General features: G+C 41.0%; 1 protein-coding gene across 1 annotated transcript in view; it reads right to left on the reverse strand.

Annotated features, from left to right (window-relative positions):
• DNAAF8 (dynein axonemal assembly factor 8) overlaps nt 1–17,121 on the reverse strand; it is a gene marked incomplete at both ends in the record, with an annotated part of 95,156 nt that overhangs the window by 23,655 nt on the left and 54,380 nt on the right. Inside the window, 8 exons of the mRNA XM_084295756.1 lie at nt 205–374; nt 2,489–2,542; nt 4,181–4,243; nt 5,777–6,103; nt 7,378–7,572; nt 9,021–9,152; nt 12,904–13,051; nt 14,403–14,557. Coding sequence (XP_084151882.1) covers nt 205–374; nt 2,489–2,542; nt 4,181–4,243; nt 5,777–6,103; nt 7,378–7,572; nt 9,021–9,152; nt 12,904–13,051; nt 14,403–14,557 — 1,244 coding nt within the window. The remainder of the gene's footprint in view (nt 1–204; nt 375–2,488; nt 2,543–4,180; nt 4,244–5,776; nt 6,104–7,377; nt 7,573–9,020; nt 9,153–12,903; nt 13,052–14,402; nt 14,558–17,121) is intronic.

Consider the following 17,121-nt stretch of genomic DNA (forward strand, 5'->3'; position numbering starts at 1 on the left):
GATAAAAGAAACTGTCAGCCTGTCAGCTTGCTTTGTGCATGGTATTGTACAGATATGATTGTTCTATATAGCTCACTTCTAACAATAACTAAGAAATCCCGGATGGGAGTTTTTGCTCTTTCAGGAATGGATTACTCACTAGCTCACATATTTTCCCACTCTAAACCTAAGCATAGCTGTAGATCTGCCAGTTTCGTAACAAACCTGCTTCACTTCAGAAGAAAGGAGTCCTAAGGCAATGTCTGGTTCCAGGTGTACATGTTTCATCGCAACCACAGTGAATTTTTCTAGGCCTATTTTTTGGAGGATCCTTGCAAGACGATGGCTCCAGGCACCAGGTTTGATCAGCAGCACTGTGCAAAGGATCTGTGCTCCTGTAACAAAGCACACTAGTCAAACCCAAAGCTGCTCTTAAAAACAGAGGCAAAGCATACAGCAATATTTGTTCACTAGCCAGGACGGATATCTCTAGAAGAGGGTTATCTAAAAGTTGGTGTGAAGTTCATAGAGATTTGAACCAAGCAAGTCCATAAAAAAGCTGTGTACATATATTTATCTAAAGAAAAAAAAAAAAAAAAAAAAAGCTAGCTGTAACAGTTTGGGCTTGTAGATTTTTTTTTTTCTCCAGGAAATCTGCCATATCTACAAGTCCAAAAGGTTTATCTGGCAGGTCTGTAGAATGAGACTCCATCCTTTTTATTATATCTGAATGTTTTGAGCAGGATAAAATATTTCCTTTTACATTTTTCATGTGAATTGTAGTGATTATGTGATAAAATCCTTCAGGCACCTATTAAATTCTTATTCCTCATAGTTTATCTCTCAGAGCTCTGTATCTCTCTGTTAGAGCTATGTTTCAAAGAGGCACTAACAAGTATGACAGGTTCCAATTAACGTTATAAGCCTTATTATGAATAGGATTGTGTTTACTAAAATTGAGATTTCAGCAAAAAGTTTTTGCTTCTGACAGTATTTCCCCAGCAGGGCTGCCAGCCAGGTATAGCACACAGTGTGCTACGACAAACAGAACAAAACGGACCAAGATAGTTTTGCTATCTGACAATACAAAATGTCATAAAAGGCAGAAAATTCATAAATTACATTTTTAAATGACAGCATTTTCAAATTATTAGTTCTACTAAAGCACCGTCTAAAATCTAAAGCTTTGTATTAATGGGACTGTAGTTAAGATTTTATCCTAATAACACCCCTTGAAGATTTATTAGCAACTGTAGTGTCGGAAGCAGTCAGCTAGGACCCATTAACTGCTGGTGCCCAACCATGTCAATTAGCATGAAGCATGAGGTAACAGTACCGCAGGCTGTTAAAATTGATCCATGATTATCTGTTTGTGTACATAAAATGTCATTTTATACTTCCTATACACCCCATTCCTAATTATACAGATGTCGATGCAACGAAGCATCAACCATGCTGCATATAATTTGATGCATACTGTTATTTTCAGTTGGCAAGAGGCATGTTGCTGATTCAGTGACAGAGAAATATGGGATCAAAAATAAAAGGCAGGAATGCTGCCCCCATTTGATACGGAAACTTAACCCTTCTCCTGCACCAAGCCCTCATATTAAGGAACTGCTGCTTTTTTGCACATATTTCTTGAACAAAAAGGTTTAAATGCCATAGCAACAGCCTGCAAGTGCAGAAGGAAGCCGTTCGGATCCACTCAGCTGCTCTCACACAGAATGGCAATCTGAACTGCATACGGTTACATAAACGTTCATTGTCCTCAAGACGTTTTACTCACCATCTGCTATGTTTCTGGGCAAACATTCTCATTCTTGTGGTGTGTGAATCACTACATGCCGCATAATTATGTACTTTAGACACTTCAGGAGGGGATTTATCTTCTCTCACTTTGCCTTCTTGCTCTGGTCAAAGGCAAGTGTCTAAACCAGGTGGGACATGTTGTCACCTAGAGTTGGTTTTCTCTCCCTGGTGACTGTTAAGTGACATTTGATAACATAATGCTGTTTATCAATGGAACAGTCTCTGTTGATCATGAATTACCACGAAGGCCTGTTTGGCAGCCCTCAGACATGCCTGATTTCATCAGTTCTGGCTGTTTAGTGGCCTTTCGGGGTTTGCCCAAGTTTCCTGTCTTTTGTTATGTTTTTCAGCACCATGATATTTTTAGATCCTTTCCTATGACCCATGATTGGGCCACCCTCCTCCCCTAATTATTTATATGGGTTTTGATTTCATAGTGTAACAGAACCACAGCACTGGATCTCTTTTATATACTATTTATATACATAAGATACAAGCATGTTAAAATAAGTGTAAACTCAAGACAAGCAAATATCAGATTTCCTGACATGTTTAGAAAAGTGAATGTATATCACTGCCAGTATTCAAGCCTAAGAAAAAAGAAAATCTTTTCACTTATTTTTTGCTGGTACATCTACATGAGCTATGTCCACAAAGGCCTTATTAAGCCACATTTTCCAATTTGTTCTTCTCTCACCTGTTTGCAAGTAGGTAAACAGTGATTCTTCACGGCATCTCTGGCTCTTTTCTGCTAAACGAAATAAGCAGATAGATCTGATTAATAAGTATGTATGTTCTGGGACAGTAATTTGAGAATAGTGCCACCTTCTCTGCATAATGCAACCAACACTGCTATGACATACATTTTAAAATGCAACCCTGGCACATGCATGACTTGATTTCAGACATGGTTGGGAATTCAGTTGTACTGGGACACCCTGGGAGATGTAGTACTTTTCACTTCTCCAGACAGCCCAATAGTATATGCTGAAAAAGACCACAAATACTAAATTATGTTGATTTTCAGTTATATTTTCTGCGTGGGTGCTTTCTTAGTCACCATTTCAGGGAGCAGCTAAAACAGTTTTAAGCCAACTTCATGCTGCCAGTATTTCACAGTCGAGTTGGAAGCTGCCATGAAACTCAGACCTGTTTCTCCTTCCCTGCCCCGGAAGCAAAGAAGGGCTGTGTATTCTGACTACACACCTAGGTAGCACTGATCTGTGGTTCAGTCCTCTCCCCAGCTCTGCTGATGAAACCTCAGTGACATTCCCCAAACAGCCAGGAATGATTAGCTTCAGTGGTTCCTCGTAAAAGCAAGGCAGTGCAAAAGGAGCCTGGTATGAGCAAGTTAGGCCTTCCAACAAAAGTCCATATAAAAATGTTTTTCCTTCAGTTTAATGTAAAGCCTGCAGTGACCTAGAGAGGTGAGGAAAATTTACAACACCTCAAGGCATGTGTGAATTGAGAAGTTAGCTAGGACGAAGGTGCAATGAGGAGAGACTTGCAGACTGATAAAGGACTTCCTTTTCCAGTGATCTTCATTGGTAAGTTTAACCAAAGAGACATACAAGGTAAATAGCATAAAACTAAAATCTGTCTGTCAAAACAAAATCATCATTTTTCACTGTCATCAATATTTATTACTGTCTGAAGTCCATGTATTTCTATTTCCCAGAGCAACATATCTGGCAGGTTATCTAGCTGAAATGTTTTTGTTTTTAATTTTAATGAGATTTTTTTTCCCTTTCCAAATGTATTTCTCTTATTTTGCAGTAAATAATAAGAATGAACATATAAGGTGAAACCATCTCCTTGCCTCATAGCTCCCATCCTCAAAACGCCACTTTTTTTCCTTTAGTATTAGGGTTGGCTGAAAACTTCTAGCATCTGTGAAGTGCCTAGTGACCTGCATGGCAATGTAATGCAATGAGCAGAGCCCCTGGCTGGGACTTGGGAAATGAGCATTCTGCTCTGATCTCTGTCATTCGCTTATTTGGAAACAGTGACCAACACATTTCACCTCTCTAGGCTTCAATTATCCTTGCTGTAAAATGACGAAATGCATATTCTTCAAGTACTACTAAAGAGCTGGGATTAATTACTCTTCTAGCCTACATTCCACAGCAGCATGAGACAGGTTGTCCAGGCATGCAGAGAAGAATTGTGCAGAATAAAGGCAATAATACCACCTTCCCCCAGTACCAAGTAGACTTATCAGACCTTTTCTTCTTAATTGCCCAGGATTACAATGTCTAACCAAGGGTTTACTACTCCCATTTTGATGACTCCAACGTAGAGGATGTAGAGTTATTTTTTCTTGAATCTATTTTAAGAGTAAAAAAAAAAATTTATTCAAGAGGCAATTGGTGCATACTTTTGATCTTACCTTCAGCCCTGGATTTTTTTCTAGGTGGTGGCAGGTATTTTGTAGCAGGGCGGTACTCTGCATCTGTAAAAGGAAGGAAATGTGCTTTTACAGATTCACAGATGGAGAACCTTCACTGGGGAGGCAGGGGTCGAGGAAGGTAATTTTATTTAACAGGACAAATGAGAGCTGAAGAGCTGTTCCATAGAATGAAGACCCCTCCACTCCTCCAACAACAGGAGGAAAAATGTAATGACCTTATAAAAGAGAGAGTGGAGGATGCTGAAGTCACAGTTAAAAGATATGTTTGTGCTCCTTTGTTACCAACAATGGCTTAGGTGGGAAAAGCTGACACTGCGATTACAACCTCCCTCAACAAACTGATTTCAGTTCTGCCTTTCTGTTATCCTGCCTTCTGGTCTCAAGATAACCCTACAAAGGACAGTAATGCATGCAATCTTGCAGTTTCGTGCAGTAATTTGGGATGTCTGCTGCCTTGTTTTTTGAAGACCTCTTCTTCTTGCTCTCCAAACTCACATAAAAGACTCACATAGATCACTGTCAGACCTAACTTGTGAGACTAAAATGAGTATCTTTTTCCTGACACCACCACGTTTTCTTCTTTCTATTCAGTAAAACCAGTTTGTTATTCTGCACTACATAAGCACAGCACGTTTGAAACTAGCATCTAACTTGGTGTTGACAACAAAGAACCTTTCTTCCCTGTGAAAAGATAGAGGAAGAGCTAAAACTACAAAGCATGAACGCACGTATGGAACTCCACCACTCCTTCTGTTGACACGGAGTGTTTCCACTATCCTGATTTATCTATACGCCTGAACAATCAGAAATCATCAGGCTTGGAACTATTTATCTTTAGGTGTAAAGAGTCAGGCTTCCCCAAGAGCTTAGGTGACATGCTATGCTTCACATTACAAGAAAACAGTGGGAGCTCATACTGTGGCGGTCCAGAGCATCCAAAATGAATAACACCTCAGTCCACACAATGATTTAATTTAAAGAGGTGTGGCTATACATTCCTTGCTGCAGGAAGAAACTAGCAGGTTTTTGCTATGCTGACAGATCAATGCAAGCGTATATCATTGAAGTCTGAGAAGTTTTGACAACAAAGGCCTCCATTCCTCATGAACTGTTCATCCTGCTCCAGGATGAAAAGAAATTCTCAAGAAATACTGTTCTCTTCATCTCTTGCAGTTTAGGTAGTACCTTCACCTCCCTGAGTATAGGACAAGCTCAGGGCAGGACAGATCTTGGCCTCCATTTTCCAGTTGCTCTTTCATACAGAGGCAAAGTGCATAGAATATTATTTACTGGTCCTGCTAACTGTTGTAACATCTAGTTAGTACCCTGAGATCTTCAGAAGGGGAACCAGGCCACACATAGCCACAATAAATAGGCCAACTTGTAGATGACCTCAACTGGCTCCTGGTAATTTCATATCACTGATCATTCAGCCAGCTGAAGAACTTAACCCCAGATTAATAAGTTTTTCTGTGCCATAGCAAAACAGGTAGAAATGGATTCCTCTATCCTAGTGCAATGAATTCCCAAACTCCCCATACCTGAGAACATTATAAATGGTAAAATATGGCTTACTCGTTACAAAATCCTTCTCTGTGAAGAAGAGGATGGCTTGTCTGAACGTCATCTCTGGGGTCAAGGCCATTACTCTCTGTAGAGCACTCCCACTTTTGCTTAGCTCCTCCCTGTGCTGTGTTAATAGCTTCAGTGTGTCTGCAAGAACTTTGAAGGCATTGATCCGCCGTAATGCACACACAAGGACTGGGTTCGACATGAGTCTATCAAGGCTTCTTTGCCAGGAAGTATCTCCAACCTCAAAAGGGGTTATTTCTTTTGCCTGACATCGAGTGAGATAGGGCAACCATTTGAGACCTAGAAGTTCGAATCCTGAATCAGGTCCTTCTGCAAGTGAAAGGAAATACATTCAGTATAAACTGACAGCATGTGTTTCCTAGAAACTACGTTTTATACTGGAGAGAAGCGTTCTAAATTATGATTATTTTTTAACTAGACTAAAGTTCCAAAGTTGCTTTGACTTCAGTCCTGGTTGCATCCAAAATGGACTGTAACGCAGATATAGAAATATACTGGGGAAAAAAAACACAAGATACAAATACTAGAAAATTACATTACAGTGAAAACAATAAATGGCCTATCTGGGAAATCAACAGGGAGCCAGAGAGAATAACTGCCATGATTTGATTAGAGAACACAGCAAATGGAGAGGAGTTGAAAGGGAAATACCGAGAATAGACTGATAGCTAAGTGCTTTGTCACAACATAATCCATAATTATAGATCCTTTACCACCTCTTATAACATTCCATTTTAAGCTATATTCATTACCATAATAAGCTACAATTTAATGTTGACTTGTCTCTAAAGTAATTTAAAAATTATTTGTAAAGTAGTCTTACTTCCAATGTAACAAGATGTTTGGGGCTCAGTCCATGACTGCATGTTGCTGGAAGTTTCTGTTAGCTAGAATCTTCTCTTTGCCTACCATGGTACAGATCTCACTCCATACCATTGTTTCAAGAGAGTAGGATACATCAGAATAAGACAGGATGCCAGACTTCTGCCCTTTATTAGCATAGTGCCTGTATTATTGAACTCCAATAAAATCTGCATCATGAAATTATTTAAAATCATTGTGCTCAGCACTTGACAGCACTCTTCATGCATGCATTTATAAGCACTTAATGTGGGGGACAGCGTCATTATTCTTCCTGTGTGCGTGAGGAAATGAAGCTTGAAGAGGTGCGGTGTCTTACTTCTGATCACAAAGAATGTCAGCGGACCAGGAATAGAATTTGTGATTTCTGAATTCCTGTCACTCCGTCTCCCTTATACAGCTGCATTATCTCCCAATACTTAGGAGACAGGGAAAGACACAATGCTCTGGATTACGCGCATCTTTGAACTATTTTGACACTCTCTGAAGAAAATGATGCCCACTTATGCCAATGTCCTGTCTGTAATGTGAAAAGTGGCCTTGCCCATGACTAACCAGCCGTGATAAATTCTTTAGCGCTTCAGGCAGGTAAACAAAGAAACTGGTCCTTCCTGAGGCCCCATTTACCACATTATTCATCGTGTTCTGGCTATGACAAAAATAGCTGACAGGCTAGACTTCCCTGACTGACTTCTGCAGTCCTCCCCCAGAGCTGTGGTCACCTGCATTCTGAGACTGGTTACGGCTCCCAGGAAGAAGGATCTGGCAAAGCAGCTCTCCAGCACTCTTCAGAGCATCCACTCCGATCAGTGTCAGCATGACAACCTGCTCCATTTCAGGTTCAGAGGCATATATTCGATTGCAGAAAAGATCCAGAGGAATGTTACAGGGGTCTGGCACTGCACTGAGGTTTCCTCCTGGCCAAGAGAACCATCAAAACAGATGTAGTTACTGCCGAGAAACAAACATCCACTCTTTTTTTAGTGTGAAGGAATTGACTAATTCTCTATTGGGCAAACAAAGGCCAATGCCTCACCATGATGCTGCAGCTCAGCATGGCCAGAAAAAGAAGCATACTTGAGGAGCAGTATCACAGCAAATCTTTACTAATCAGTCGCACTCCTTAATTGGAATTGCTTCTGGCATGTAAAGCAAATATATTAAATCCTAATTTTGATATCCTTATTCACACTGTTGAGCAGAGTTGATAGATCTATACCTAAATTATTTAAGACATCAGTTTCAGATTGATAACTAAGGACTACCTTCACATTAAATTGATATTTCACTTTCTGTTCTAGGAGATCACACTGCATACAACTGAGGACTAATTAGGGACCTGTTACCATATTATGCACATTTCCGTGGTCTGCAGCATAGCCTGCAAAATACCCTGCAGAAATCTGTGTTTGATTTTATACTGTTTCAACGACATGATTATTTAAGCAATTGTATAGATTAATATCCATGTACTTAGTTATTCCAACACCTCAACATTTCATAATGCCAGAAAATAGTGAATGGCATGCATTTGATTGTATTTCCTTAAGACTTGTTTTTGGAAAGCGATAGACTTCAATTACAAATCCTGATATCCGACATTTAAAATAATTAAATAAAACTATATTAATCGGCTGAATACATAAGAAAACATTACCTGTAGTTATCAAGATAAACTTCTGATTGCTGTGACCTCCAGCTGCATAGAACTAGTATAGAGCTGTAAAGAACTTAAAGACTCTCCTATCCGTCTGAGTCATAGATTTGTAAGAGAAGTTTACTTGCTTTTCTAAGTCTTATCAATTTCCCAGCTTTGAATGAATGAGTTACTGAAGTGAATTCAACTGTATAAACTAAAATTAAGAACATCTGAGTAAAGTGAAATGAAGAAGTGCCTTCTCTGCACCTACACAAGAAACTACAGCTGCTAACATTTATCACTTCAGCAAATTCTAGTTTTACATGCTAAATGAGCAATTTTTCTCATTTTAATATTTTGACTTCTCTTTGAAACTATGTCAGTAAATCCTTATTGATTGGATACTATTCATTTACTTATGGTAGGTTTAAGGCTTAATTGGTTGTTATCAGGTCATATTTAATTGTAAATAATTTATTTTTCCATATATATTTCAATCTACTTTTAAGATACTTCTATATCACTTTTCTAATGATCCTCACATTCATTACCCAGTGGTAGAAGACATCCACTGAGAGTTACTGTAATTGAAGGACATCAGAACACTGAACAAGTTATCATAGGCAACAAGCATACTCATAACATCCTTGTTCAGGAAAATCCTCTAATAAAGATGTTGGTCCTTGTAAGAGACAGAACAATGCATTCCCCCTAGTCTTGACCTACCCAGTGCCTGCAGCAAGGTCTCGGTGTAAGGAGCCACATGAAAGCACACAGAGGGATCCAGCCCAGCAGTGGCAGGCAGGTTGCTCTGCTTGTCACCAAGGAGCCCTTGCTTTGCCAGTTCATTCATCAGTCCTGTGCACAGAACAAAGAGCGCATGAGGAATACATAACTCTGTGGTACAGTCTGACATGAAAACACGCTTATCAAATATTTTGATTCATCTGACCACAGAACCATTACAGAGACATCTGTGTGGGTTGTGCTGAGCTCACCTAAGAGATATGAAATGCAATTCCATCATCCCCTCTCCCCCTGTTCATATTCACTTACAGTTAGAAAAGTAACTTGAAAAATTGAGGTTTGGCCCCAGCTTCTCTGGAGACATCTCTGCTTTGCGACCAGGATCCCATTTGTTTCTCTTCCCTTTCAGCTACAGGAAGTTATCTGAATCGTGGAAAGTACACATAGAAGATCCTACACAGCTCCTGAACTGCAGTAGGTGTTCTAAATAAGTTGGTGCCCAAAAGGAAAAGATGTCACAAATCTTGAGCCCAGTGTTTGAGTCCAGGCCCTCAAGGTCAGCAACAAGGCCAGTGTCCTGCATGCTACACAGTGCCATGTGGCCACAGGGGCATTGTGAGGATCAGACCTGAACAGAAACACCACGTTCTGCTCATGTAAGTACCAGTCTAGAAAATATCTGATTCCACTCCACTTTTATTAATACTGAGTGCTGGAAACCAGCAATCCCTCAGCTCCCGTTCTTCCCCCAAAGGGCCAGGCGACACACAGGCAGTGCATTAAGGTACTGCCATACAGTACAGCTTCACAATTGGTTGTGTTCTGCAATAACACTCCAGACGTTTTTGAAGGTTTGTTATTTTTACAATTACTTTGCATATGTTTGATTGATTTTCACTGTACAAGCCTGTCAACAATTTACTGCAGCACAGAATGGAAACTAGATTATTAGCACTAGACATTGACGACAAACCTTAGATGCCAAATGTGGCAGTGACACAGATTTGAACTTGTACCACTGCAAATTGCCTGTCTGCTTTTTGAAATTCAGACGGGATGAATAACCAAAACTTCCCCCTAGTTACTAAAGAGGGCCTACAAGAAAGCTGGAAGAGGATTCTTTATCAGGGAATATAGTGACAGGACAATGGGCAATGGCATTTAACTAAAAGAGGGTAGATTTAGGTTAGATACTAGGAAGAAATTCTTCACTATGGGGGTGGTGAGGCACTGGAACAGGTTGCCCAGAGCAGCTGTGGATGCCCTGTCCCTGGCAGTGTTCAGGGCCTGGTTGGATGGGGGCTGGTTGGATGGGGGCTTTGGGCAACCTGGTCTGGTGGGAGGTGTGCCTGCCCATGGCAGGGGGTTAGAACTGGATAATCTTTAAGGTCCCTTACACCCAAACCACACTCTGATTTTATGATTCTATAACATGTCCAAAGAAGGGCAACGAAGCTGGTGAAGGATCTAGAGAACAAGTCTTATGAGAAGAGGCTGAGGAACTGGGGTTGTTTAGCCTGGAGAAAAGGAGGCTCAGGGGAGACCGTATTGCACTGTACAATTACCATAAAGGAGGCTGTAGCAAGGTGGAAATTGGGCTCTTCTCCCAAACACCAAGTGATAAGACAAGAGGAAATGGCCTTAAGTTGTGCTAGGGGATGTTTAAGTTGTATATTCGGAAAAAAGTTTCTCACTGAACGGGTTGTGAAGTATTAGAATAGGCTGCCAAGGGAAGTAGCCGAGTCACCATCATAGAATGGTTTGGTTTGGAAGGGACCTTGAATGTCATCTAGTTCCAAGCCCCCTGCCATGGGCAGGGACACCTTTCACTTGATAAGGTTGCTCATCCCTGGAGGTCATGAAAAAAAAATGTCAACGTAGAGCTTAGTGACATGGTTTAACAGTGGACATGGCATTGCTAAGTTGAAGGTTGGACTAGATGATCTTAGAGGTCTTTTCCAACCTAACTGACTGTGATCCAGGACTATTATATGCTGTCTGTTCAAACTTAGTGAAGAAAACCTTGGTCAAAAATTTATGGTGTTTTGACTCTCAAGCCAGAAATACATTACCTAAAGACACATATCTTTCTCTTCTGTTGTAGGAATTATTAAGTTTTCTTTGCTTTGAAGGTTGAATAGGGTTGGACATCAAATTGGTGACTACTTTTCAGGAGGCATTGATTAAAAATATGAAACTGTTTAGTATGGTATTTACCCTGCTCAATTCCTAGTGCTGTTCTACACTTCTCAGAGGCCAAGCCAAAGCTTATGTGGGAATATCATCAGCTTCCCCTCTTCAGGGCTCTGGAATATGAAATAAGCTATCTTTCTGGATCACTTCTGAGGCAATAAAGGAAGACATAAAAGAGGCACTTGCAAAATCTCTCTACAAAGGGAAAAAACCAGTTCTCTACAATGGGGGAAAACACTTGACCTTTCCAGACTATCCTTTGTTCCAGTGCCCGCATAGATACTTCTAGTGCAAATTTTGCAGTGCAAAACGAACACTTTAAACATCATCTGGCACTCAGAGGAGAAAAAAAAAATAAAAAAAAACTGCCTTTCTTTAATAAGCAACTTTCCTTAGGTCTACAGGCAGCAGGTGACACGGTGCTGTAATTAGTCTGCCATGATTAATCCACTGTGTCTGAACATGTTTTCAGAACATACTGTGATAGTCCTGGGAAAAAAAGCAGAGGACTTTTTGAAATTTTCATTTTTTTCCCCCTCAAACCTCTCAATGTTCCTTTCCATTGTCCATGAAGGGGCAGTCAGGCAGTGGATGAATGCCTCCATCAGGAACTAGCTGTGGTGGTGGTAATGGAGGGGTCAAACCACTGTGCTGGGGACTGTCCAAGCTACACTGACCCACTTCTCCCAGTGGTGGTGACTAAAGGGCAGGTTGCAGAAAAACAGACACAGGAACAGACTCTCCTGCTACAGGCAACTTGCCCATTGCCAGAACAGGAGGAAGCAGGCAGGGCAGGGTTCTTTGTTCTGCACTGATCCCTGTTGTTGTTTGTGACTTTCCCTAGAGATCAGCTTATCCTTAAGAAAACTAAACTCTCTTCCTGAACGAGAGCATCGGAACAGAGTCTGACTCATCTAAGAAGATTTGGGGCAGCTACTTGTCTGTTCTTTGGCAGTCCCTGCATATAAAATGAGTTGCAGTTCAGATGCTTGGAAATCAAAAGCATGCAGAACTCAGTGCTGAGGTTGATAGGATCAGGTGCTATCCTCAGGCTCTATGACACCCATGTATTTTTGGTAGCATACTTCTCTGGGCAATAAGAATACCTGAGAAGGTTATTGATAAGATGAATCTAGGACTATTATGAAGGTGTACAGTGGGAAGTCCAGAAACAAGGGTCAGGAATTCAAACAGAAGAGGTTCCAGCTTGACATAAGGGAAAGTTCACAGTTTCCTGTGAGCATAAGCAAGCATTGGAAGAGAGGCCCAGAGAGATTGGGGAATTTCTGTCCTTGCAGATTCTCAAGACCTGACTGGAAAAAGCCCTGAGCATTCTGGTATGAATTCTTTGCTGATGCTGTGTTGAGCAGGCCATTGGGTGACCAACTTTCTGTTGCCCCCTGCAACGTGAATTATTTTATGATCTAAGTCAAAAGGACTTCAGTGCTAAAGATCATACAACTGACAAAGATTAACCTACTATGTAGGACACATAGCAGTGGCTGATTTACAGGTGGGCTTGGAGATACATATAGCAAAACTATAAATTCCTGATATTCTCAATAAACCTTTCCTGCAATGTAACAGATTTGGTTAGGCTTTTAATCTTTAGCTTGCATGAACTGAAATGCAAGCCTTCTTTTCTGAGGTTGTTAAGTGAAAGCATTACCTTTTACCAGTGCAGGAATATGGTGACTAGCATTCTCCTTTCTCAGCAACAAAATGAGACTGTGTGTGCGTGGCTCAGCAGAAAGCTCTCCTCTTGAAGAACTGTTTACAGGTGAACTTGAAAACTTTGTGGGGCAAAATACAGCAATCTGAAATAACAAGGACCAGATTAGACTACTAAATGCAGATTTAATCACTGTAGGGCTCAAGCAAATAGTTAAGTTATAATGGCATATCAAGATACAGCACACCAGCAGAGCCATAGTAACTTCCAATGACTGGCTGTTCATGCGTCATCTGTTCATGACACAAAGGAATTTAAACATCAGGGAAAAGGTTTAATAGAAAATGTTTTGCTCTACAACTGGGCTGGACTAAAACCACAACAATTACAGTGCAGCCAATATGTGGTACCATCCTAAGTCACTCATGCAATAACGATCATGAGCCCTAGGTTCTGCAACAGCACCAGAGAACACATTAAAGCAATAGTTCCTGAACTTCTGAAATGGCCATTTAGGAGCATGCTCCAGATATTTGGCTATTTTTACTATAGTACTCGATAAGTACTACTTTTATTCTATAAAATATTATGAGCAGGGAAAGTGTTCTTCCTCATGCTTGATTAAAGAACAAGCAGAAAATAGGGGCTTTGTGCACAGTTTAGTTTGCAAAATGATGCATTTCTTGATTGACATAGGAAACAACTCCAAGCACGAAAATTTAAAGCAAGGGGTCCAGCTCTTTATAAGACAAACTGTCATAGGATTCCTGGCTGGTTTATTTTGTAAGATACGCAGAACTCGTCTTCTTGTACAGGTGAGTTTGACTGAAATCTTGCATTTATGATTATTTGTTTCTTTAGGCTGACATGTCAAAATGCCAACTGCACTCTAATTCAAATAAATCTATCATCATGTTAACAGACCTTGAAAGAAAGAAAAAAAAAAAAAAACACAAAACACTCAATTTTTGACAATAGGAAAGCTCTTCTCACAAGCCATCTGAATGCGTTACGCTAGGGGACTTCATTCTGAAAGGCCACAAGCAGACCCAGAGGGACAGCAAAGTACATAATCACACATTAGTCTGTTAGATGAAGACTATTCTCTTGAATATAGATTTACAGGCCAGAGATTGTTATTTTGGTTTATGAGGTTACAGCCTGCTCTAGCTTATTTTGATATCAATGGTAAAATTCATGTTTACTTAGTAGAAGAAAGCCTGATCGTGTATTAGTCTCAGTGAGAGGCTTAGGCCTAGTGGGATTTTCCTACTAAAGAAAAAACATCAGTACTGAAAGCAACAAGAGCACCACTCGTAGGAATACAAGGAACACAAGTGTTGGCTAGCTAGTAAAGAGATAATGAACAGAGAAGAACACTCAAGAACACTCACTACAGGAGTGTGTCAGTTCACACATCCATAAACCCACAGTATAATAAGTTTCAGAAATGGTAACCCAAAGCATACAAGTGAGCTGTATGTTCTGACCGGTACCTGACTTGTTGTCATGCTCAGCACAATGGCTTGCTTGGGTGAAAGCTGCAGCCGTCTGATTCCTTGCAGAAGAAACCCCCGATGAGTACAGACTGAGATCACATTACCATATGCATGAGGAGATACCACAGGCGACACCATCAAAATAATGTCCCCTAGGTCAAAAAGAGAATAAGAAAAACAGCATGTTACTTCCACAAAAACTATGGTGTTACTGCAAGGAAACTCACATAGTGGCCAGTTCCTACTTGAAGCACTCTCCAAATGGAGATGCTGTATTTTATGGTTTATTTGCTCTATTCAGCTTATAATGGCTGCTGTCAGAGGTCAGCACAGAACAATAAAGCTTATGACATTAGAAGCAATCTCTTTATGAATCAACTACCCCAGATGCTCTGTCTCATAAGGTCTATCTAGCTGTCTATGTGCTGTTATCTCTCTTTGAGGTACGTACGCTCTCAGTTCACGTGACGGCTGTGTGTCAGCCCCTGTCAGGCTGTGTTGGAGCTGTTACCCTTACAGCTGGTCTGATGGCAGTCAGACCCCTTGAGGAGTAAGGACCTGATAAACCTGGCCAAACTGATGAGTAACTAAATGAGGACAAGACTGACTGTTGGTTTGTCCACTGCGAAGTACATGAAGCAATCCCAGGCATTCCTCTCTGCTATTACTAGTGGTCCTAAGCCTGTAGGACCCACAGCTTCTACAGCCTTGGTCAGCACTACTTTCTGCTCCCTCTCAGCCCTTCTTTAGTCCTGTCTTTACTCTGCATCCCAGAGCTTGCCTTGCGGCATGGGCTGCTGTACCTTTGGACCAGCCTCTGATCACAACACCACCCCACTATGGTTTTGTACCATCCATGGCTTCACAGGTTCCTATCTTTGGTCATCATAATGGCACCAGCCTGCTCTCTCCTTCCTGGGTTTCCCTGCTATCTGAGCCTAATGCATTAAGTCTGGCTGCTTGTGCTCTGCTTGCATCTCTCACTCCAATAGATAAGCTCGTAGAAGTAACTGGAGTTTATGTTGGGTTAGAACGTCGTATTTTTTTTTTCCACTTCCATTTTCTAAATTGAATCCCAAGCTCACTGTCAACACGGTGGAAACAGATGCTATGAGCTCAGGAGAAATAGCCCACAAGGCCTCCTGAACAGCGTATCTCTTGTATAGCATCCTGCTGTACCTACGATGGAGCTTCCCAGTAGCCTCTGATCTACCTAAGGCATTCGCTTTGTTCTGATCTTACTTTGGGTCTCTGCTCTTACCATCTCTTTTGCTATTATACTGTCCTAGTTCTAACAGATTTTCTTCTCCTGTACATAACACACATTCAGATCTCCGTAACTTGCCAAGAGCTAAGAAAGTAAACGCTCAGTATCATTTCTACATGGGTTTCCTCTGTACTGCCCTGTTAATTTCTCCTAGCTCTATCATATAATGGGGCTGAATATATTTTAGTTTGTGTCCCAGTTACACTTGGTTTTGGTGGTGGACCTATCAATAGTGTATGTTTCCTGGGCTTCTAAACTTTGTGATAGATATTTGTCCCCCAAGAACTCAACCAAGGCTCAGCCTGCCATTTCAAAGCAATAGCAACAAAACAAGGGAAAGCTTGTGTTTATTGTTAAGGATACAACAAGCAGAGTGTTACTTTGCCTAAAACTTCTATATGGCTTTAATTCTGCAGGCTCTGAGCCAGGCTGACAGTGCTGCACTCATTATATATGAACTGTCAAAATTCAGGGTCGCAGGTGGTAAGATTTTGGTTCATCTCTAGTTGGTAACACCTAAACAAACAAACAAAATTTCACATACACATATCCCAAATTAACAAGAATATCTGCTAGGATCAATAAAACTTTGATTACTGGGAAGGAAGGGGGGCAGATATACCTGGTAGGAGCAGCAATATATTTGTTCTGCATGCTCTGCATGAGTGTATCTTCCTGTCTCAAAGAGAAGCTGTTGGAGACCTGAGGGAAGGAATAAGTGAATGTTTCTTTTCCTTAACACCCCATAGGGTGCCTGCTCCCAGTCCAGGTTTTCAGCTTCTCTTTGAGAGTCATGATAGAGATGATACAGTTATCTAAGGAGCAAAGCTTGAAAGTGACTTCCTGAGCCCAAATACAGATGGAACGTGGTGTGGTGTAACTCAGCAGCCCACATCAAATGTGAATCATTAATGGCCATAAAAGGAAGGAGATGCAAAAATGTGAGTCATTCCATCAGCAGCAACCAGCTGCCATCAATACCAATCCCAAATAACGCAGAGCCAATGGCTGTCTGCCAAGCTACTTGAATTAACATGCCCAGTTATACGAAAGAGTGTATCTCAAAGGTAAGACTTCACTTCCTTTCCTTTTCCCTTCTCTATTTTTCTTCCTGTCACCTTCTCTGTCACCTTCCCCTTTATCATCTTTATGGCTTATGTTTTCGTACCTTCTTTCCTTTAGCACCATAATTTTCTGTACCTTCTTTCTATGTCAATACAATCCTGTTTTCCTCCTGCCATCTTCTCTCTGACAGCTGCTGAGTTTCCACCCCTCCCACCCCCTACTCTCCCCAAGGAGCTGTCTTTAACTGTGGGAGTAGAAACAGGGCAGCAGTGCCCTAATAGCATCATCTCAAAATCATATGCATTTGAGATCTGCCATGCCAGGCCAAACTGCAGAAGCTTACCAGCACGTTGGCCTGTCTACAGCAGACTCCCCAAACCACAT

This window comes from Netta rufina (genome assembly GCF_964035555.1).
Source record: "Netta rufina genome assembly, chromosome: 15".
In the NCBI taxonomy this organism is placed as follows: domain Eukaryota; kingdom Metazoa; phylum Chordata; class Aves; order Anseriformes; family Anatidae; genus Netta; species Netta rufina.